General features: G+C 56.1%; 1 protein-coding gene across 6 annotated transcripts in view; it reads right to left on the bottom strand.

Annotated features, from left to right (window-relative positions):
- Window positions 1-15,489: 15,489 nt before the first annotated feature.
- The window catches only part of CXXC5 (CXXC finger protein 5), a 38,801-nt gene continuing 31,575 nt past the window's right edge, over window positions 15,490-22,715 (bottom strand). For all 6 annotated transcript variants that reach the window (XM_074380227.1, XM_039468311.2, XM_003933911.4 and 3 more), the window contains exons 2-3: window positions 17,883-18,973; window positions 15,490-16,510 (exon numbers count right to left, since the gene is read on the bottom strand). In XM_074380227.1, coding sequence (XP_074236328.1) covers window positions 16,466-16,510; window positions 17,883-18,815 — 978 coding nt within the window. In that variant the 5' untranslated portion in view covers window positions 18,816-18,973 and the 3' untranslated portion in view covers window positions 15,490-16,465. The remainder of the gene's footprint in view (window positions 16,511-17,882; window positions 18,974-22,715) is intronic.

Raw genomic sequence — 22,715 nt, 5'->3', positions numbered from 1 at the left:
GGGATCTTCAGGGTGGCCTGGGCCCTTTGCCCACCCACACCCATACCCCAGGGCTCATGGCCACTAGAGATCCCAGGTGTTGGTCCGTCCCCTAAAGTCCTCAGGGTGTGCTGGGCCCATCCTGGGATTTGGAGCCCCCTGTGGTCCCACAACATCCACTCCTGAGGCAGCCGGCCATTTGAGTGAGGCTAGCCCAGGGTGGCAGAGCCTGGTCAGCAAGGTCAGGACTCATGCCTCACCCTGCCAAGGGTAGGGGTGACGCACAGAGTAGGGAAAACAGCTGAGCGTCTGGACCCACATCTGGGGGTGGTCCCAGCCCCCTCTCAGAGGTGACTCACGCCCTACATTTAACTCTCATTAGCGCCTCTGAGCCCAGCTGGGAGGGACAGCGGCCAACCTCTCCCAGCAGACAGGGAGCTCTGGGTGGGCCGCCCTCAGCAGCCTCAGTTTCCCCCCTCCCCCCGGGGGCCTGCGTGGGAGAGAGGGGCTCCTAGTTCCCTTCGTCTTAGCAAGGGCTGGCCTCCACCCCACGGAGGGAGGGACTGGGTGTGGCCTCTTCCAGGAACCACCCTACCAGGCCCACGCCGGATGCAGCGGCCGCGGCACAGTCCTCCACCCCACCCTGGCCCAGAGGTCGGGAAGGAGGGGAGAGCCAAACGGCGTAGGATCGGAGGCGGCGGGAGTGGCTGCTGCTCCGTCGCCTGTCCCTATCCGGCCGCTGCCCTCCGACAGCCGCCGCGCGAAGGAAAGCCTGACCCAGGGCGGGGGTGGCTGAATGGGGGCCAGGGAAGCAGAGACGTGGCCAAGGACCCATGGCGGTTCCCGGCCTCCTTCCTTCGCTTCCCAAGCGCGGCCCTGCTCTCACTGTGACTGCAGCTGCCCTGTGCGGCGCTCATCGCGTGCCGACACCGAGGGCGCAGGCCCCAGGGAGGCCACGCCAGAGACCCCCACCCCGCCCTGGGAGGGGCCGGTTCCGCCAGCCTCCACCACTCTCCCTCCCCTTCCCTAGTCTGTGGGAAGGAGGCAGCTGGGGCGGGGGTGGCCGCGGGAGCGTCTTGCCCGTGTGATCGTGCCGAGCGGGGAATTCGGGGCCATGTGGGAAAGACATTAGTGCCGGCCGCCCTGCCAGCCAGGAATGCGCCCCCCGCTCTGCAGCCGCCGCCTGCCTGGCCCAGAAACGGTGACTCACCCGCTCCGTGTTCCCACCCCCTCATCATGCACCCTCCCCTGCCCACCACAGGCCTGGCCCCGGGCTTTCCAGCGTCCCCGTTCTGCTCCTGCGGGTCCTGCTACCTGCCATGCCCATCCTCCATTCTTAGTTTCTTAGAACACTGAACCAGCTCGCACCTCGGAGGAGTCCGAAAACACGGCCCCCTCCCCAAGGAGGCCCGTCTATCCCCCACAGGCTCTGGTTAAAACACTCCTTTGGGACTTAGTTCCTGGGGCTGTCTTCCTCTCTCCAGAATGATCGCTGTCCCCCGTATGGTACCAAGCCTGGAGCACAGGGCAGGTGCAGAAAAAAGGAGTTAATGAAACCTTTTCAGCCTGAGAAGCAGAGCACTTCGTGGGAGTGCTGCCTGGAATACAACGAGGCCACCTACTTCAAAGGGTGTGTGACCCTGGACCCTTATTCACCTAGTCTGAGCCTTCCTTTCTGTAGAATGGGACAGTATCTACTCCATGTGCTAATGGGGACAGATATCTGTAACATCCTCAGCTCAGGGCCAGCTGCTGGGAGGGACTCAGTCATCGTGATGGTGGTGATGATATCTCTGGTTATCAAGGCTATTTAATGAACACCTACTATGTACCAGGCCCTAGTATTTTCTTGTTTTTTGTTTTTTATTGAGACGGAGTCTTACTGTGTTACCCAAGCTGGAGTGCAATGACACAATCTCAGCTCACTGCAACCTCTGCCTCCCGGATTCAAGAGATTCTCTTGCCTCAGCCTCCTGAGTAGTGGCGATTACAGTCTCGTGCTACCATACCCAGATAATTTTTGTATTTTAGTAGAGACAGGGTTTCGCCATGTTGGTGAGGCTGGTCTTGAACTCCTGACCTAAGGTGATTCTCTAGGCTGGGTACTTTCTTTCTCTCTCTTTCTTTCTCTTTCTTTTTTTTTTTTTTGAGATGGAGTCTCTCTCTGTCACCCAGGCTGGAGTGCAGTGGCATGATCTCTGCTCCCTGCAACCTCTGCCTCCTGGGTTCGAGTGATTCTCCTGCTTCAGCCTCCTGAGTAGGTGAGATTACAGGCACGTGCCACCACGTCCAACTGACTGTTGTATTTTCAGTAGAGACAGGGTTTCACCATATTGGTCAGGGTGGTCTCAAACTCCTGACCTCATGATCTGCCTGCCTCAGCCTTCCAAAGTGCTAGGATTACAGGCATGAGCCACCTTTCCCGGCCTAGGCTGGGTACTTTCTACACATCATCTCATCTCATCTCTGCCTCAGTCCTGTGAGGTGGGTCCTGTTACTATCCTTCCTGTACAGATAAGGAAATACCCAGGTTTGGCAAGGGAAAGGCACTGACCCAGGCACCCACAAGAGACGACAGGGCTGTGGCCCCAGCACACCCACAACTTTCCAGAGTCCATACCAGAGCACCTCCTAGGTCTGCCTCTTCCAAAGGTCAAACAGTCCCCTTGCTGTCCCCACCCTCACTGGAACCCTCCAACCAGCCTCCACCCAGGGCCACCTCTCATAACTTTTAATAAGAGGTAATAGCACCAAGCAGCGGGCATCAGCTTCGTTTTTAATTATCTAATTTACATTTAATTTTCCCCAACAATGTGATGCAGTTTATTAATGTTTTACCTAAGAGCATCCGTTCATGGACTGAAAACGCGTTCATAAAACTAATGGGCGTTGTTCCTGTTTTGGAGGCCCCTGGTTCAGAGTAGGGAATCCCAGCTAGGGTTTTAGGCCCCAAGATCCAGCAACCAACACAGCTCCCTGCACTGCACTAATTAATGAACAAATGCCCAATCATGGTGGCTCATGCCTATAATTCCAGCACTTTGGGAGGCAGAGGCGGAAGAATAACTTGAGCCCAGGAGTTTGAGACCAACCTGGGCATCATAGCAAGACCCCGTGTATATAAAAAAAATTTAAAACTTAGTTGGGCATGGTAGCATGTGCCTGTAGTCCCAGCTACTCAGGAGGCTGAAGTGGGAGGATTGCTTGAGCCTGGGGGGTCCAGGTGCAGTGAGCATGCTACTCGCACTCCAGTCTGAGTGACAGAGTCAGGCGAGACCCTGTCTCCAAAAAACAACAATAACAACAAAAATGTCCAGAATTCTTTTTTTTTTTTTTTTAAAGGCCTCAGTACCACTGGACTGGGCTGACAGTTGGGGGCCCCAGAATTCTTTTGGAGCATGCCCCTTCCCTGCTAGCCTCCAGAAATAATTATTACTCTGACAGACACTTTATGGGACTATCTCATTTAATCCTTGTGCCAACCTTTACTGACAGGTATGGTGTGAACACCTGTTTTACGGATAGAAAAACTGAGACCCAAGGGAATGAAGTGTCTTGCCCAGGGTCACACATGACAGCTGGAGGGAAGAGGGGGGCATTGCAAAATTAGGATGTGGGGCTCGAAGTCCACTTTCTGCATTGCAGTATTGGTTGACCCACTCAGAAAATGCAGTCTCTGATCCTGTAGCACTGGCTTCAAACTGTGAGGCCTTGGGTCTGTGGGGAAAGTGTGCCTTGTTCTCAAGATGTCAGTGGAATTGGATGACAGGGCTAGCAGGGAGAAGTGTGGGAACTCAGTGACTCAGATCCCACAGCAGTGGATCTCCCAGGCATCCCTGAGGCCAGGGTCTGGCTTTCCAGGTTTCCCAGTGCCCAGTGGCTGTGATTTCCATAATGGATTTTCCCTGGTTCCCGCAAGAGGGTCCCAGAAATGGCAAGGGGCTCCCATCTTTCTCCCATTGGCCCCTAGATGAAACTGAGATCTTCGAAAGCAGAAATAATGAGCAGAGAAGATGATTCTCATTTCCAGGAAAGAAGAGAAAATATGAAACCCCAAATGAAATCATGAGCCCAGAACTGGTGGAAAGAAGACTTAGGCCCAGGGCAAATGGACGGTGTATTTAATCATCTTAACCTTCACTCCAGCAGGGCAGTGTAAACCCTCAACCCAACCCCAGCCAGGCTGGGCAGGCAGGTAGCGTGGACACACCCCAGCCTTGGTCAAGCCCAGGTAAATGAACAATATGAGTCTCACGCAGGACCAGACCTTGACCAAATGGACAGTGTGGCTACTCGTCGGTATCTCAACCACACCCACCCTGGATGGGCAGTGTGGACCCTCACCTTGGCCTTGGCCAAGCACCTTGCAGACAGGCAGTGTGAACACTCACCTCAAGCTTCAGCCAGACCCTGGGTAGAGGCGGTACGGCCTCCCCACCCCATTCCCAGTCATGTTCGCAAAACTGGGAACTTACTCTGAGATTTGATGCCACTAACACCTGCCCCACTATGGAGGCAAGATCTATTTTTTGACAAATGCCTGGAAGTCCCAGCAGCCCAGTTGGCCACCACAGGGCAAGAGAGGGCCACCTGAAACTCAAAGAGCTAAAGTAGCATGCCTTCAGCCACCGTCTCTGGTCTCAGAGTACTCATCTAGAAAAAGCAGATTCTGACTCAGTGCATACTACAGGGAGCTGTCAGGACTGCTCCAGTAATTAAATGAGATGGTGCAGGTGGGGCCCTGACCCTCTACTCTATTCCTGAGCCTCCCCTCTTCCATGTAGCTCCCTTAGTACACAAAAGGGGAAACCAGACCCAGAGAATCCAGAGGACTACCCCAAGATCACATGGCAAATTGGGGTCAGAGGTGGAGATCATCTGGATCTCACACAGGGCCAGGATTTTGGGAACATCCATGGACCACAGTACAGTGTGGTTAAGCAGCACCTTGATATCTGGTCCAGGCTGGGCTTTCGGGGGGTGTGTGTGTGTACGTGTGTGTGTGTGTGTGTGTGTGTGTATTGCTGGGAGTGGGGCGGCAGTGGACAGGGTGTTGTGGGAGCTGCTGCTGCTGCCTCCCTGGTATTTTTAGCCTCGAGAATGAGCTGAGCTCAGGGCTCTGAGCTCCCATCGACAGTGAGGGAAATGGGAAGGTCCCCACCACCCCTCCCTCCTACCAGCAGCCTAGAGCTGGGTTGGGTGGGGGTGGGCCTGAAAAGGAGCAGGCACCCCAGGAACTGGGAGCAGTCAGGCCCTGACCCCCTGCACTCCTGCCCACACCCCTCCAGGCCGTCCTTCCAATGCCCCATTCCCTTGGGGGTGTGTCAGCACCCAGCCAAGCTGGCAGGGACAGGTGCCCCCATCTGCCCCCTGCTACCCTCAGCTTCCCTTGCTAGGAGCTCAGGGCCAGCTCTTGCCTGCATCAGGTCAGCGCTGGAAGGTTCCCATGACAACGGATGACAGCAGCAGAGGCTGCTGGCTGCAGGGTCAGGGGTGAGGGAAGTATGGGTGGAAGAGCAGAAGGGAAGGGGCCCAGCATGGGGGTGGGGGAGGGGCTAGAGTGAAAGATCCCCAAATTGCAGCCCCTGTCTTGAGTCTCAACCCCCCAGAAAAGGTCTAGAACCTTGGCTGATTGATACTGAAAGGTCCATTGCACTAATTGGGAAAGCTAGGCTCAGGAAGGGCTGGCTATGCCTTTGGTCATGTGATCATGAATCCAGCTATGGGTAGGGCTTGGATAGAAATCCTATCCCTCTGCCTCCCAGCCCAGGACTCTGCTGCTTCTAGGCTAGGGATGAGGCCAGATGTCCTCTTATCCTCATCTCCAGGAAGGGAGTGGGTCCTGAAGCTCTCTGACTGGCCTGGCCATTCTGTGACTTGGATTCCCCATCCTGTAATGAGTATTCAAGACTCCTACACTAACAGATTACTTCTGGTCAAGCCTACCCCTCACTTTTTGTTTATTTTTGTTTGAGACAGAGTCTTGCTTTGTCACCCAGGCTGGAGTACAGTGGTGTGATCTCAGCTCAGTGCAACTTATGCTTCTGGATTCAAGAGATTCTCTTGCCTCAGCCTCCTGAGTAGCTGGGATTATTGGTGTGCACCAGAATGCCTAGCTTTTTTTTTTTTTTTTTTTTTTTTTTGAGACGGAGTCTTGCACTGTCGCTTGGGCTGGAATACAGTGGTGTGATCTCGGCTCACTGCAACCTCCATCTACCGAGTTCAAGCAATTCTCTGCCTCAGCCTCCCAACTAGGTGAGATTATAGGCTCCCACCACCTTGCCTGGCTAATTTTTATACACACACACACACATATATATATGTATCTCAAAACATATATATATATATATATTTTTTTGAGACGGAGTTTCGCTCTTGTTACCCAGGCTGGAGTGCAATGACGCGATCTCGGCTCACCACAGCCTCCGCCTCCTGGGTTCAAGCAATTCTCCTGCCTCAGCCTCCTGAGTAGCTGGGATTACAGGCACGTGCCACCATGCCCAGCTAATTTTTTGTATCTTTAGTAGAGACGGGGTTTCACCACGTTGACCAGGATGGCCTCTATCTCTTGACCTCATGATCCACCCGCCTCAGCCTCCCAAAGTGCTGGGACTACAGGCTTGAGCCACCGCGCCCGGCATATATGTATTTTGAGACGCAGTCTGGCTCTGTCACCAGGCTGGAGTGCAGTAGCGTGATCTTGGCTCACTGCAACCTCCACCTCCCGGGTTCAAGGGATTCTCCTGTCTCAGCCTCCCGAGTAGCTGCGATTACAGGTGTGCACTACTACACCCAGCAAATTTTTGTAATTTTAGTAGAGATGGGGTCTCACCATGTTGGTCAGGATGGTTTCAAACTCCTGACCCAGTGATCTGTACGCCTCGGCCTCCCAAAGTGCTGGGATTACAGGCATGAGCCACTGTGTCCAACATTTTTTTTTAATTTTTAGTAGAGACAGGTTTTCACCATCTTGTCCAGGCTGGTCTTGAACTCCTAACCTTGTAATCCACCCCCCTCGGCCTCCCAAAGTGCTGGGATTATAGGTATGAGCCACTGAGCCTGGCCTAATTTTTGTATCTTCAGTAGAAATGGGGTTTCACCATGTTAGTCAGGCTGGTCAAGAACTCCTGACCTCAGGTGATCCGTCCACCTTGGCCTCCCAAAGTGCTGGGATTACAGGCATGAGCCACCTGGCGCATCCCAGCCCTCCACTTTTTAATGTGAAATGTGTTTGGCTCCCCTGGAAGGAGATGATATGTCAGGGATCAGCCTCTGGCTGACATCCTACCTCACTCCCAGGGGCCCAGAGTGGGGTTGGGAAGTTGCCCCTAGATTGACTAAAGGCTTCACTCCAGATACATTTTAGCCCCTCCAAAGTCTAAAGACTAAAGGTTCCAGAACCATCACTGGCTCCCATTGTCCCCAAGACAAAATATATCCATTTGTCTTGGATCTTGAGATTGGCCCATCGTCCCCTGGGCTCTCTCCAGTGTGGTCTCCTCACTGCCCCAGAAGTATCACTCTCAAAGCCTCCTAGGTAGGCAGCATGGTGCTTTGAGGCTCAGCTTCACTCACCTCCTCCAAGAAGCCTTCTTGGCTCTTCCCATCCATTCAGAATCTCTTGCTTACCAAGGGGCACAAGGCTAGAGAGTTCACAGGGACCTTTCACACAAGATTTCTCATTCCACCCTCATAGGATATCTGAAAACCAATGTTACTTGCCGATGAGTAACTGAGGCCCGGAAAGGAAAGCCTTTGTAGGTTACATAGCCTGTGAATGTCCACTGGTGCCTGGCTCCAGACCCCCTTTTCTCTTGAACCTTCTTGGGGTCCCCTCTTGGCATTCACCAGCTGGTGGCCCTGCAGCTGGGCTCCCCAAGCTCAGACCTAACAGTTCTTTCCCCAGCCCCTCATATACAACAGGCCAACCCATGTCCTCCTCCAGTTCATCCATTGATTCAACATGATTGACCATTTGGCATTTGCCAGGCAAACAAACCCCTCCCTCCTGGAGTGCTCCTTCTAGCTTGGAAGATCAGCAAGTGAACAGATGAGTTCACCCAGTGTGATCCCAGCAGGGCTGTGAGGGGAGCACTTAGGGCAGTGGGGGCATAGAAGAGGGTACCCCAGCTCTGACTTACACTGAAGGCCGACTCCAACCTTGGGAGTTTTCAGTGCAAAACAGCTCAGCCTCCCTTAGGTCCCACCTGCCTGGGGAACTTTATTCCCATGTCTAAGCTCAATATCACCTGCTGAAACCCCTCGAAGACTCTCAGTGAGTGACTGGCTGAGAATGGCCAGTACGCAGGTCCTAACCCCAGTGCTTTATCACCTGTATCTGCCCAGGATCTTCTCTCTCCACCATCTATCTCCACAAGCCTCCCAGGATGGTTCAAGAGGGCTGGCGGGAGAGCAGACCCAGAGCCATCAGATCCATCACACATTTCAGAGTCCCCCCAGATAAATACAGCAGGTCCAGGGACCTCCTGCAGCGACCCCAACTTCTAGCTCTGTAGTAAGGAACTGGCAGGTGAGGGGGCGGGGAGCCATGGGAGTTGGGGAACCAGTGGGGCCAGCAAGAAGTAGGCAGGGAGGCAAGGGCCAGAGCCTCCCCTTTCCAGGGCTGCTGAGCCAGGACAGAAGCTGGGGTAGGGGAGAAGGAGACCACAGGATTGCCGCTTGGTCCTCAGGGACCCTGAGGACCACCAAAATGGGAAGAGAAGGAAACTCAGCTCCCAAAATCCTCCCACGAGTTGGACTGGGGGCCATGAAGGCTGCAGGAGGCAAAGCAGGCTCCTAACACGGGACCCAGCACCCCTTCTGGGGGTGGGAGCCCAGAGCTCTGGGTGCCCTCGTGATGAGGCCGGATGCAGGGCGATTAATCTTGTGAGGCCTCTGCGTCAGACCCCCCCCCACCCCCAAGCCTCCCAGGGCCAACCCCGCCCGAGCTGCCCTGGGAGTTAATCTCCGCTCTGGGGGACTTCTCAGCCGCTGTCACTGCTGCATTAATTCTGAGGCAGAGGGAGGCAGGAAGGAGGGAACGCAGTTGGCGGGTGGTGGATAGCTTCCGTGGGAGGGTTTTGTGATTAAGTGGCTGGTGAGGAGGGGTCCCAAAGGATGGGGCCTGGGTTCCTTTCAAGGCCCAGCCCTGGATGAGGGGTGGGGGCATTCGTATTACTTCCCCCAGGCCATCAAAGCCCTTGAACCCCGGCCTCTAGCCCTCATCATTCACCAGCCTAGCCCCAAATGCAGTTTGCAGTTTTGACAGCAGATGTCTCTGCTATTATGATTTATCAAAATGCTTAAGGTAAATAATGCACACATATTTATAGGGAAGGAGGAGGTGGTAGAAGGGGAGGGACTGACTGGGGTAAGAGGGCTTTGGGGCCTGAGAACTCAGAGCACTCCTCCCTCTGTCCTCGGCCCTCCCTACTCAGACCCAGGATTGGCCCCAGCCTGGCCGTGGGGAGATGGCTGGGTGACACCAAGCCTGAACAGTCAGCAGCCCCGACCTGGCCCCCAGAAGGGCAGGGAGTGAGGCAGCCAGTGGCGGAACCTGTCTCGCTGGGCCCCTGCCAGGCCTGGGAGGCGGCCACCTGGGGGAAGCAGCTGAGCCAGCCTCACACCTCGGCCATGTTTCCATGGCTTCACTGCGTCCTTGCTCCTGAGAGTTCCGTCGCCTTATCAACGGCAGCGGGCACTGCTTGCCCTCACCCTTGCTGCCGCTCCCCCCTAGTCCCAGCAGTCTGACCCACGGCTGCAGAGCCTAAACTCAGCCACGGGGGTGCCCCTCCCGGGTGGGCTGCAGAGCCAGGCAAGGGGCTGGGAGCCTGTCGGGAAGACACCAGCGGGGGTGGCAGCAGGAGCCTTTGTGGACTCAAGCTGTACCCACTTCAAGCCCCCAAATACACACCTTTCTGGGCTTGAGAATGTTTGGTTAAATAACTTAAATAAATTTATTAATAAATTAGGTATTTCAATTTGAATAGCAATATATGTTCACGGAAAAAAAAAAAAAAACCAACAACAAAAAGAAGTGCAGACAAGTTTAAGGAAGTAATATTCGACCCTAATCCCGCATCTGGGCACGATCACAGGCAGCGTGCGGGATGGGGGAGGGGTCCTTTCAGCCAAAGCCTCGCAGCATGGCCAGGTGCTGAGGGCCAGCTTCCGAAAGCAGACGAGCCTGACTGTGTGACCTTGTGTAAGTTTTGCTACCTCTCTGAGCCCTAACTTTCTCATATGTCAAATGGAGAGAACTGCCTAACGCCCCCACATGGGTTGTGAGTGTGTCAGTGCACTGGAATGGCCCAGTGCCTGGCTCACAGGCCACAGGCTTTATTCCTTGAGGCAGGAGGATCTCATTAAGGCCTTTAGCCAAGAGGTACGGGCTCCAGGGGCTGGAGGAAGGAGGCTCTTTGTAGTAAGTTTCCCTCACCTGTGGACAGCCCCCCAATTAGGTTGGAAATGTGTGAGACGAAAATGACGTCTAAAAAGGAGAGAATGTGTTTACTCTGCCTACAGATGTTTCCTACCCCTTCCATGCACCAGGTGCCAGCACCGACCGCCCTTATTGAACTGCAGACCACAGCCCTGAAGCCAGGCCATGTACCAAGAATGACCAGTGTTGTGATGGGCTGGGGGTGGGGGGCAGGGGGCAAGGGACGCTAGACCCAGCTTGCAAGGGACAAGGAAGCTCTGATGGGGGGTGCCAGGCGTCAGACAGGTGGGAGATGGCAACAGGAAATGAAGAAGCATCAGGCTGTGGCAGGTGGCCACCTGAACCCCCCCACTATGCCCCAAGAGTCCAGCTGCTTTGCACCCAGCCCTGGAGCCCTGGAGGGCCCAGCTCACCTCCTCTGGGCCAGCCCTATCTTCATACCCTGCTGCTTGGAATCTGAGGCAGCCCTTGTTCTCCGGCAGGAGGGGAATTTAATGCCGCTGAGAGATGGCAGGTCGACAGGTGGAGAGAGATGAAAGTGTCCCCACTGGCAGCCTGGCCGGCAGCCTCAAGGGACCCTCCTGTACCTCCACCACCCTCTCCTGCCATTCTCTACTCCGTGGGGCAGAAAGAGCCCTCAAGGGAGATGTCGGCCTCTGGGACACGACTCCCTGCAGGGCTGTGTGACCCTAGGGGACAGCTGGGCCTCTCTGTGCCATGCCTGCAGGGTGTTTGGGCCAAGGTCTGTGTTATTACCAGGCTGGTGGCTGCCTATCCCTCCTCTAACGGTAGCTGGCTGTCTTCAGCCCAGGGCTATGGGTGGGCAGTGGGGGGCTGGGGCCAGGCTGTGCAGTGACCTCCATCCACCCATCTCTGGCACCTGGGAGTGGGTGGGAGCTTGTGCTGCAATCAGGTCAGACCCAGGTGGCCTTGACTCTAGCCGAGCCATGCAGCCATCGCTGCCTCCTTTTTTGTGGCAGCACAGAGCTGGGCTGAGCCTGGGAATGGAGGCCGGGGCCCCAAGCCAGAATCTGTCCCGGTTGGAGATGCTGTAGGTCTTGGCACTAACTGTGAGATGACCTTGTTGCTCTGCAAAGCACCCTGTCAAGCTCCCCACCCCACCATCCCTGGCTATGTTGTCCTTCTTTATTGGAACACAGAGAGGTAAGGGCACTTGGCCAAGGCCATCCAGCAAGGACACACACATACACACACATACACAAACATGGCTTTGACACACGGTGACCAGGAAATAAGCAGGGACCCATGTGTCCAGTCTCCCAGGCCCCTCTCCATCCTCCTGGAGGCACCTGGTCTTTCTCCCAAGGTAGCCAGGAGCCTAGGTTCTAATCAGGTCCCTGCTACCATCTTGCTCTTGCTCTTGGGGGAGTCACGTACCCTCTAGAGGCTTCGGTTTCTTATCAATAAAACAGGTAATAATTCCTGTCCTGAAGACTTCTGGGAGCCAAAGAAGCAAACTTACCAGACAAACTGAAACCATCCCTGGGCCTCCAACCAGCCTTTGGCCAAGGGGAAATACCCATACAGAAATCCCAGCTCCTGGCCCACAATCACCCAGTATAGCCACAGGACCTATCCTGCTTCCTTCTTCCTGTTCAGCATGACCACAGCAAGTTTGGAGCAGAGGGTCAAAGGCTCCGTCTGGAGCTCTGAGTCAGGTCCAGGGCATGGGACAGGGGCCTCAGTCTGGGTGGGGGATAAAGGCAGCTAGAGACTAGGTCAGGCCAAGCCTGGCTGCTGTCGGGGGAGGGGGCGCCTGGCAGGCGCTGGGCAGGCTGGGGTGGGGAGAGGCCTTTGGCGGCCTCGGAGAACAAAGAGGCCGGGGTTGCCAGGATATTCTGTGGAGCTGAAGCCGGCGGTGATGAGGCTGGGACAGGGGCAGCAGCGGCCGTGGGAACTGCGCCTGCTGCCCCCACGCCAGATCCCCCAACCAGACTGGGTCTCAGGGCCATGCAAGGGTGCAGGCTGAGGGTGAGAGGGGCTGTCAGATCCTCCACTCTCTCCCCAGAGATGCACGGCTGTCAGGGCGGGGACCCAGGAAATGCTAGAGGCAGAGACACACATGGCAAGAGTGTCAGCACCACTGAGAGGATCACAGGTGCACAGACAAAGCCACGACCACACACACAGGGTACGGGGTCACACCATGGTCACACGGAGACGTCACACACACACAATCCCTGATGTCAGTCCCAGCCCACATCCATGATGGCCACACAGAAACAAAGTCACACACTCATTAAATCATCCAGTTTTGCCCTAGGGTCACGCAACGCCATGCGTGTTGTAAACCCAATTTCACACACGCACATAGAATCACCCAATGTCACACACCCACACAGAATCACCCAATGTAACACACCCACACAGAACCACCCAATGTCACACACTCAACACAGAATCACCTGTCACACATCCACAATCACCCAATGTCACACACTCAACACAGAATCACCTGCCACACATCCACAATCACCCAATGTCACACACCCACAGAGAATCACCCAACATCACATTTGTACAAGCCGGTATCACACTGAGTCTGTTACAGAATTGTACAGTGTCACAAGATCACGCACGCAACATCACAGAACATTCCAAAGTGTGACCACTAACATCATACATCAACCCTTGGCAACAGGGTCTCCTATCTCAGTCACCCATACACTGTCACAAACCCATTTTCATGTCACACCCGATGTCACACATAGCCACATTACTGCACAAAGCCTCACACAATTGTTAGGCCCTTAAAGCAACACACACACACACACACACACACACACACACACACACACACACAGGTCCATGCAGGGGCTACCTGGAGTCTGGACTTACCTCTAGCCCAGTGTGTGCACCCAGCCTCTCAAACCCCCACCCTTCTGTGCCCAGAGCTGGCTCTGAATGCCAGATCACCCAGGTGGGGGTACAGAGTACCCAGAGGAAAGTCTCCCAGGTCACCAGAAGTCAGTTTCCCAACTGTAGCAGAGGAGAGGTGAGGGCAACTGGGGTGAGTGGAATTGGGTGCACAACCCTGCCAGGGAGCCTGCCTCTAAGGATGGCTCTGTCAACCGGGGAACAGCAGGGATGAGCCTGCAACAGACAGAGTACAAGATACAGGCAGATACAGAGACGGAGAGACAGGAAGGGCAGAGACCCAGGGACACAAAGAGGCTTAGAGATCAGGAAAGATGGAGACCCAAAGACACAGGAGCATCGGGGACCAAGAGGCCTTCAGCACATGCAGTGAGAGTGAGCCAGAGACAGAAAGCTGCTGCAGGCTGGGTCACTCTACCAAGGTGGGAGGTGGGAGCAGCCAGGGCTTCAGGGAGGACACACAGCCAGGCAGAAGGTAAGCGACATCTTGGTGAGATTTAGGTGAATAGTTTAAAAATAGCAACACCAGCTGCCATTGACAAAGCTTACCACAATCCAGGCCCTTCCCAAGGGTGATTGCATTTCATCCTCAGGCAGCTTTATGTGGGAAACAATTAATGCCCCGTTTCTCAGATGAGGTAACTGAGTCCTCAGCATGTTTTGGGGCTGGCTTACCATTTCCACAAAGCGGCGTGAAGCTGGAACAGGTGAGGGATCTGAGCCTGGAACGGGTGAGGGGCTCTGAGCCTTGGCTGTGTGCTGGGGAGTGGGCTCAGGAGACGCGGCTGGACTGTGGATTGGCACACTGAAAGGTACAGGCCGGCTGAGTCACAGCACCCCCTCGGGGCTGGCACCAGAGCCGTCCACCCCACACCTGTAGGTGTGCCAACGAGGGCCGGCTGAGGCCATCTGCAGCCTGTGCGATGCCAGCAGCGGGTGGGGGCAGGAAGGGGCCTCCTGCCCGCAGCCCCCTGCTAGCCAGGCTCCCCCCATTCCCACTGGAGGACCCTCCTCACCCTCTTCGAGGTTCTGGAGGTGCCGCCGTTTGCCTTGTGCTGGGGGGTGAGGGTGCCCCCCAGCTGCAACACCTCCCCCTACTCCCTGCTGGACACCCTCCTTCGGCAGAGCCGCCTGGAGAGATCACAGGCAGCCACATGAAAGGGAATTTTTCCCAGGCAGAGCTGAAGTTGAAAGCTGCCTCCCACCGCCCCTGCCTGCCCCTGCTGTGCCAGGCCAGGCTGCTGAGGCCCTGGCGCTGGAAGAGAGCTTGTGACACCTGGGAAGGGGCTGGGGGTCAGCACCACCCCCACCCAAAATGGCTGCTTTCGCTTCTCAGGACAATGGCAAAGATAGCCCACCTCCCCCACCTCAGCACCCACTCAGCCTCAGAAGTTGCTCCAGCCTCACCTACCTGAAGCCAGGGCCCAACACTGTCAGGAAGTCCTTCCTCAAGTCTAGCCTCCATCTCAGCCAGGCTCAAAGCAGCTGGGTGAGAACACTCCCCCAGTGGGTGGCTAAGCCTCCTCCTTCAGGATGGCCTCTGGGATGTACAGGGAGGGGCACGCCACTGCCACCCCTTCCTGGCCCAGACCATGTGGCTGTGTGATGACTTCCCCAGACATCTGACCTCTGAGGTCCCAGACAACCTTGTACCAACAAACCCTCTGAGAGTGGGGACAGTCAAAGCCAAGGACACCCTCAGAACTCAGCCTAGCAGCCCTCAGACCTAAAGAGGAATGGGTACAGGAGCCCTAGATCCCTGCCAGGTAAGAAAGAAAGAAGACCCTGAACAGGCGGCTCAGCCCTGCCACCACCTGCCTTGTTCTGCTGGCTGCTTTACTCATTGGGCCCCGATGAACTTAGGTGAACAGAGAAGGTGGCCCCAGGTGAGTGAGGATCCCTGGAGGTCTAGATTCGGAGGCAGGAGGTGAACCAGGCCGCTGAAGTACTTCGGTTCCAGCGACTTCCAGGTTAAGAGCCTTTCCCTCCTGTCTGCTGGGCTGACTGCTCCTGCTCTCCCCCATTCTGGATCCAGAGGTCCCCAAGAAATCCCCGCTCTCAATGTCCCTGGGTCATTGTTCTTCCTCCTCCAGCTGGCCCCAGACAACCCCTGCTCAGGAATGGCCCCCAAGTCAGCCCCCCAAAACCGGAGAGCAAGAAGCCAGTGGTGCTTCGTGACACAAACATGCATTCGTTTTATTCACAAAACAGCCTGGTTTCCTAAAACAATACAAACAGCATGTTCATCAGCAGGAAGCTGGCCGTGGGCAGGGGGGCCCAGGCCCCCCGGGCACCCACCCCCACTGGCAGGGGACCACGCAAAGAAGCCCTTTCTTCTGTTGCCATTAGCAAGGCCAGAAAAAAAGGACTTATTTTCTCTAAGGAAAGTAGCCAGGATTGGAAATACCGAGACGGGGCTCCCCAGATCGCAATGGATAAAAGAACAGAACTTTCATTTTCTTTTTTCTCCAAAATCATCACTGTTGGGGTGGGGGACCCCAGTCTGGGGGCTGTGGGTGCAGCTCGGCTGGCCTGGTGCTCCCTCCCCTTCTGTGAGCTCCCACTGGCAGCTCTGCACGCGTGGATGGATACAGAGGGGCTTCTACACGGCGCCATCAACATTCTCTTTATGAACGTGAGTGGATTCTCCAGGCAAACTATGCACTATTTCATGGTCGGAAAGAATCAAAGGAAGTTTAAATGAGGGTGGAGTTAAACTGTGCTAAATTACAGTAGTGCTTATTAGTAACTAGATTTCAAAAGGTTACAGAAAATTTACATTCTCTACACAAAAACTGCATCTCCTGCACAGACAACATCGACATCAACACAGGAAGGAAACTGATTGTCCATTCTTTGCCCAGGAAGTCTCGGTACTTTATAGATTCGTCTTTACCTCTTTTTTGTTGTTGTTCTTCCAAAAAACCAGTTAAAATTTTTTTCATTTCTTTTTCTTTTTATACTAGGGACGTGGAGATGTTAAAACGACAACAAAAAATATATATATAAAAACAGGAATGAAATCTGTGAGAGAATATTTTTGGTTCTAAAGACGGGTGCATCCATTTGTCTTCGCCCGAATCCCTTGCTGGAGACCACACGAGCAGTGACATTGCACGGAGAGGGCAGCTTTGGGTTCCGCCGCCGTCACTGAAACCACCGGAAGGCGGCTCCCGTCGGAAGCATCACCTTCTGGTGGGGGCGGGAGACAAAAACAAGGAGAGAGTTCAGTCAGGGTCCGGGTGGGCCTGAAGCAAAGACGTTCCCCCGAGGATGGCCTCATGGCGGAGGGATGGGCATGGAGGAAGAGCAGCCAACCCTCGGAGCTCCTGCCACCCCAGCCGGGCCAAAGGAGGAGCCTGACCCGCTGGGCTGCTGGAAGGCCCAGAGGACTCGGAGGCCACCTGAGCCACTGTGCCCAGGAACCCTCCTTCCAGAGAGGAAGACCCTTCCCCTGGCCCAAAGGCAACAGCGCCAGGTGGCTGTGGCGTTTGTGTAAATGAGCGTGTGCCTGTGGGTGCGGGCCTCAAGCGATGCTGAACTGTGTGGTATGGAGCTGTGGGAGGCAGGGATTTGCGCTGTTTCTCAAGCGGCTGTGTCTAGGTGTGTGTGCATGTGTGTCCGCTGGACTAAAGTGGATGCCTTTGTGTGTACATAGGAGAGCAGAAACAGGAGGGCGAGGGCTGGGGCTGGGGGAGCGGGACCAGGAGGCCATGGCTGGGATACATCATTGTTGTTTTCCAACCATTCCGGACATTTGCGTCAAGCCCACTCATAGAGGGGTGGGAACAGAGGCAGGGACGGCAGGCTGAAAAGATGCTTTTGTACCCAGGCCTGGCACTCCAGCTAGGTTGCTGCAACTGGGGGAACGGGCAAAGGCCCTGCCACAGGGGTGCAGAGACAGCAGCATGGGAGCCCCCTGCTTTGTCCAAGCCAATCCCACAGTGGCTAGGCCCTTGTCCACTCCAGGCTCATGGTCACCTCCCCTTACTCTGGCCCCAAAAATCTGTCAACTAGGTGTCCAGATCAAGGGTTCTTCCAGGCCTCAGAGCAGGGCACCCAGCATTGGAGCAGCTCTATCCCTGGGTGGCCCTGGGGGAAAGATGGCCCTGGAGGAGCAAATAAAGGGCTTAAGGGCGCAGGGTCTGTGAAACAGAATCCCTTCAACAGGGCAGGGGAGAGTCCCAGAGTTCTAGGTCTTGGACTGAATGCTTTAGGCCATGTCTGAGCATCAGAAACTTAGGACCTATATGAAAATCTCAATACCTGACCCAGAACCCCAGGAGGGGTATCAGAATCCCAGGGCCTGGCTGAGAATGCTAAGCCCTTGCCTGGAATTTTAAGCTTGCCTTGCAAATGATGGCCTGAAGGGATTCTCAGAATGTGGCTCTGACTTTTGAGGCAGTAAACTGGTGTCTCGATGGCAGACCCCCGGCCTCAAGGCCTGGCGGGGCATCTCCCAGACCCTCGCCCAGGTAGGAAATGTGGGGTCAGGGGGTGGGGGTGGGTTTGGACTGCCAGACAGACACAAGAGCCCACACACCTCCCTCTAAGGCGCCGTTACCTCCAGAGCAGCGGAAGGCTTCTTTTTGAGTTCCTCACATTTTCTGAATTTGCAAATCTGATGGCCAGTCTTTCGGTTCCTACAACTGCTGCACTGCTCGCAGTTGATGCGCCGCCGGCAGGGTGCGCACATGCCGCAGCGTTTCCGCTTCTTCTTGCCGGAGCTGATGGCAGAGGCCAGCTCTCCCTGCATGGGGTACTCGGCCAGGCCCGCCATGTGCAGCGCGCTCTCGGCCAGGAACACACCTGCCGGGGTCATAATAAAGAGGCCTGGGTTGATGGGGAAAGCGCCCAGGTAGGGGAAGTCGGACTGGCCATTGAGGGCTTCGGCACCTGCCACGGCCTCCATGTCAGGCAGGCCAGCACCCGCCTCGCTCATCAACGGGAGGTGCTCCTGCACCACGCGCTTCAGCATCTCCGTGGACTGCGCAAACTGCTGCAGCGTCAGCTGTCCCTCGGCTGCCAGCTCCGTGGCCCGCTCTGCCTTGCTCAGCAGGCTGGCCACAGCACCACTTTTGTGCTTTGAGGTAGGGTTGCTTTTGTCCACCGCCAAGGCCGCCGCCAGGTCGTGCCCATTGGCCAACAGGGAGGCAGCGGCTGCAGCTGCAGCGGCCTTGTCAGCAGACTCCCCGCCCATCATGCTGCCACCGCCACTGCCACCACTGCTGCCAAAAGAAGAGTAGTGGGAGAGCGGGCGGGAGCGGCGCAGGCTCTTGTTGAGGGGCTCGCTGATGATACCACTCTTGTTCCGACGTTCGGGGGGTGGTGCGTCATCTGCCACAGAGGCTGGCGCAGCGGCAGCCACCGCTGCACTCTTGTCTGCTGCTCCTGCCTTTGGGCCACTGCTGCCACTGCCACCGCTGCCACTGGTGTTGGTGTTGCTGCTGCTGCTACTGCCGCCGGCGTCCTGGGAGCCACCGCCGAGGCTCGACATGGTGGGGCCGAGGCCCAGACCCCGCTGCAGAGGGAGCCTGCCAACTGCCAGGAGTCCACAGACCAGGGCCTGGCCCTACTGCCCACAAGAGATGCCTGGTGGGCCTCGCTGCTCAGGGCAGGCACATGGTCAGGTGTCCAGGTGGAAATGTCTTCACTCTGTCACAGAAAAGGATACAGGGTCAGGGCAGCAGTGAACACCTCCCCCTTCAACATTGTCACCACCGCCACTATCAACTGTCCTGGCATCCTGACCACCACCAGCTTGACCAAGCATTTATTAAGCACCAGATCCACCCTGGTGAGAAATGTCTTATCTATACTATCTCAGTTAAGACCCACAAGAACTCTAGAAGCAGTGGCTGGTAATTCTCTACTTCACAGATGAGGGAAACAAGATTTAGGAGAACTACCAGTCTATGAACACACAAAGCCACCAAGTGGCATGGTGGAGGCCCAGTCCAGGTCACTGCAGCCCAAATCTGCCCTGCTAGGGTTCAAGAAGACCTGCCGGAAGCAGGGAGTCCTTCCTGTGCTGAGGTGGGGGAGTGCTAGAGATGCTATTAGCTAGGTGCAGTGGATCATGCCTGTAATCTAAGCACTTTGGGAGGCAGAGGCAGGCAGATCGCTTGAGCCCAGAAGTTTTGAGACCAGCCTGGGCAACATGATGAAACTCCATCTCTAAAGGGCCGGGCACGGTGGCTCAAGCCTGTAATCCCAGCACTTTGGGAGGCCGAGGCGGGTGGATCACAAGGTCAAGAGATCGAGACCATCCTGGTCAACATGGTGAAACCCCGTCTCTACTAAAGATACAAAAAAAAAAAAATTAGCTGGGCATGGTGGCACGTGCCTGTAGTCCCAGCTACTCAGGAGGCTGAGGCAGGAGAATTGCTTGAACCCAGGAGGCGGAGGTTGCGGTGAGCCGAGATCGTGCCATTGCACTCCAGCCTGGGTAACAAGGGCGAAACTCCGTCTCAAAAAAAAAAAAAAAAAGAAACTCCATCTCTGCAAAAAATGCAAAAATTAACCAGGTGTGGTGGTACATGCCTGTAGTCCCAGCTACTCAGGAGGCTGGGGTGGAGGACTGCTTGAGTCTAGGAGGTTGAGGATGTAGTGGGTTACAATCATGCCACTGCATTCCAGCCTGGGTAACAGAGTGAGATCCTGTCTCACCAAAAATAAAAATAAGTCACCTCCATATCCTAATCTCCTTCGCTATCCGAGGAGAAGAGTGCTTGACAGGACACATCATAAAGTCTGGAAGGCTGCCCCTGGATCCTCATCTGGAGATTCCTAATACACATCAGTTATTTCAAGGCTCTGACATGTCCCGCAGGCAAGGGAATCTGGTTGCCTTTGTATAATCCAGAGTTTCCCAATGAGTGCAGAACACTTATTTCAGAGAGCTTCTCCCCTCCTGCTGCAGGGTGAGGAGCACAGGGACAGAGGACAAGCCGTCCCCTGCCACAGTGAGAGGACATGCTTATGCACACTCTGGCACACGCTTCCTCCTCAACCCTGAACCACAATCATTATCGTCTCAGACCCCATTCTTGTCTCTAATCAGACCTCACTGTGGTGCTCTGGCCTGGCTCCCAGATCAGGGAGGGGGCAGAGGACGCACAAGGCCTGTAGAGTAGGGCCTGGGTGGAGGTCTCAGTGAGAACCCAGAGAACCGGGGTGGGCTCCTGCCAGGAGGGGCCTAAGGCTGGGGCAGTCTGGCACTGAGAAGGAGGTGTGACCCTCAAGGGAACAGAGCCCAGCAGGAACCTGTCCTCTGACCACCTCACATTTCCTAGGTGGCCCTTCCCAGGACAGGGCCTGCTCCACTCAGGCCTCAAGGCTAAGGCGTCTGCGCTGCCTCCTCAGCTGGAAGGAACTGAGCCAGATGGAGCAGGGCGGCGGTTTCCTCATCAGTCCTGGCTCTCCGGCCTCCCTTCCCTGTCTGCCTGCTGTGGCCTAGCATTCCCCAGGAGAAGGATGGGAGGACAGGGCCCAGCCCCGGAGCAGCTGGCGGCTCAGGGGGAGGCGCACATCTGGCTGGCCCCATCACGCCCTGGGCTTGAGGGCAGCACACACTGGATCTTTGTCCCCAGGCAACCCCACCACCCCGCAAGCCACAGGACTTAAGCCTGTCCCAGGAGAGCATCTAGTCCAGTCCTCTGCATTTACAGAGGGGGAAACAGGCCCCAAGCGGGACAGACGAGTGGCCAGAGAGGACCGGGTGTGGGGAAAGGAAAAGCTGTCTCCAGAGTGAGGCGAGTGGCAGGAGCAACAGCCAGATGCTCCCTGTACCACCCCAGTGGGCCCCGGCCACCTAGGGCTCCTTCCTAGAGGAGGGAAATGGGTGGGGAGGAAGAGCTGGGCAAGCTGGCAGATTCCACCAGGAGAGATGTAGGGGGCCCTGGCGGGCATCCAGGCTGGGCTGGTGGGTATCAGAGGTCAGAGCTGAAGCAAGAAGACCATGTGTGTCCAAGGGTAGCTGTGTTCCCTCCCACCTCATAAAGGCCAAGACCAGGCCGGTCTTTTCAGCCCCTCTCCTCAGATTGTGACCCCTTCAGGAATCAGTGACTGGCCCTGGGTAGGTGTTGGGGACCAGGGTCAGTGAAATCAGGAACAAAAACCATCCAGTCAGCTCCTCCAGCTCCTGCCCAACTGAACTCATCTGCCCTGCCCCAGACAACAACCCCAGCATCCCAGATATGGGTGAGGAGAGAAAACAGAAGGCAGGTGTCTGTGGGATGGCGAGGTGGGGAGGGGAGGGGAACAGGCTGCGCCCCAGCCCTGTGTGCGTCCCCCGCCTCTGCGGCCTGCTGGCGGGTGGCAGAAATCGATAGCTGCATTAACGCTGCTCCCGCTCTGCTCACCCCCTCCATCCTCCCAGCTCTAGGATCTGGCTCTGCGTGCGGGGTGGGCAGGTCAATTAGAAGTCAGTTCCCTCCAACACAGCCGGCCTGCGCTCAGGGCTGGCGCTCTGACTGAGTCTCTCTGCTTTTGTCTCCGTCCCGAGTCCCTCCTGGTGGGGACCAAACCTCATGTCCTGTTCTTCTCTTAGAATTTCTTTCTCTGATCTTCCACTGTTCTGTCCTTCTTCTGGGCCCACCCATCCCCAGCCTCTGAGGTCCTGGGGCACGCTGAGCTTGGGACCAGAGGATGTGATATGTCACCAAACAGGTGCTGCAGGCAGAACACTACGGTGTGCCAGCCACAGAAGCTGAAGAGAGGTGGGTACACGGGGGACTGGCTCACAGGGACAACTCGGTTTTCCAATCCAGAGTGGACAGACATGAACATCTGGTACTCTAGCTTGTTCCAAATCGGCCTTAGTACCTGGCTCATCTTCTCCTTCAGACCTTAGGAAAAACTGATGTCCTGGTCCCAGTGGACCCCTGACCAAAAGTCCCATTTGCCATACTGATGGAGAGGACACAGAGGGGACGTCTTCCCAGGTCCCAGACTTCTGCTCCAGGGCACACAGCAACCCCCTTCCAGGCCAGGAAGGGCCTGGCAGTGCCCAGGCAGCAGGGGAGGAGCCGGGGCTGCGTTGAAGCGGAGCGGGAATGAGCGGGAGGGAAAGCTGGCGGGCAGGCGGGCGGCGGTGGGCGCATCCATCATCGGCCCTGCCAGGAACGCATCCAGCCCCCAAAAAGAAATACTGCGCCTGAGGAGGGACAACAAAGGGCTCCGTTTCATCAGCAATGCGGAGCCAGCGCCCCGCCGCCCCGCCAGCCGCGGTCAGCCCACAAAGGACCCCTTTGTCCATGCAGGAGCCGGCCAGCCGGGAGCTGGGACCAGGGGCTGACGGGCGGGGACAGAGCACGAGGGGCTGAGGGGGGACGAGTCATGGAAAGCTGGGGGGCAGAGGGGCATGTGGGAGCAGAACAGAGACAGGTGGTAGGGA

This window comes from Saimiri boliviensis, chromosome 1, assembly GCF_048565385.1.
Source record: "Saimiri boliviensis isolate mSaiBol1 chromosome 1, mSaiBol1.pri, whole genome shotgun sequence".
Lineage (NCBI taxonomy): Eukaryota > Metazoa > Chordata > Mammalia > Primates > Cebidae > Saimiri > Saimiri boliviensis.
The sequence above is the reverse complement of the archived record's forward strand: the minus strand, read 5'-3'. Positions and strand labels throughout refer to the sequence as shown.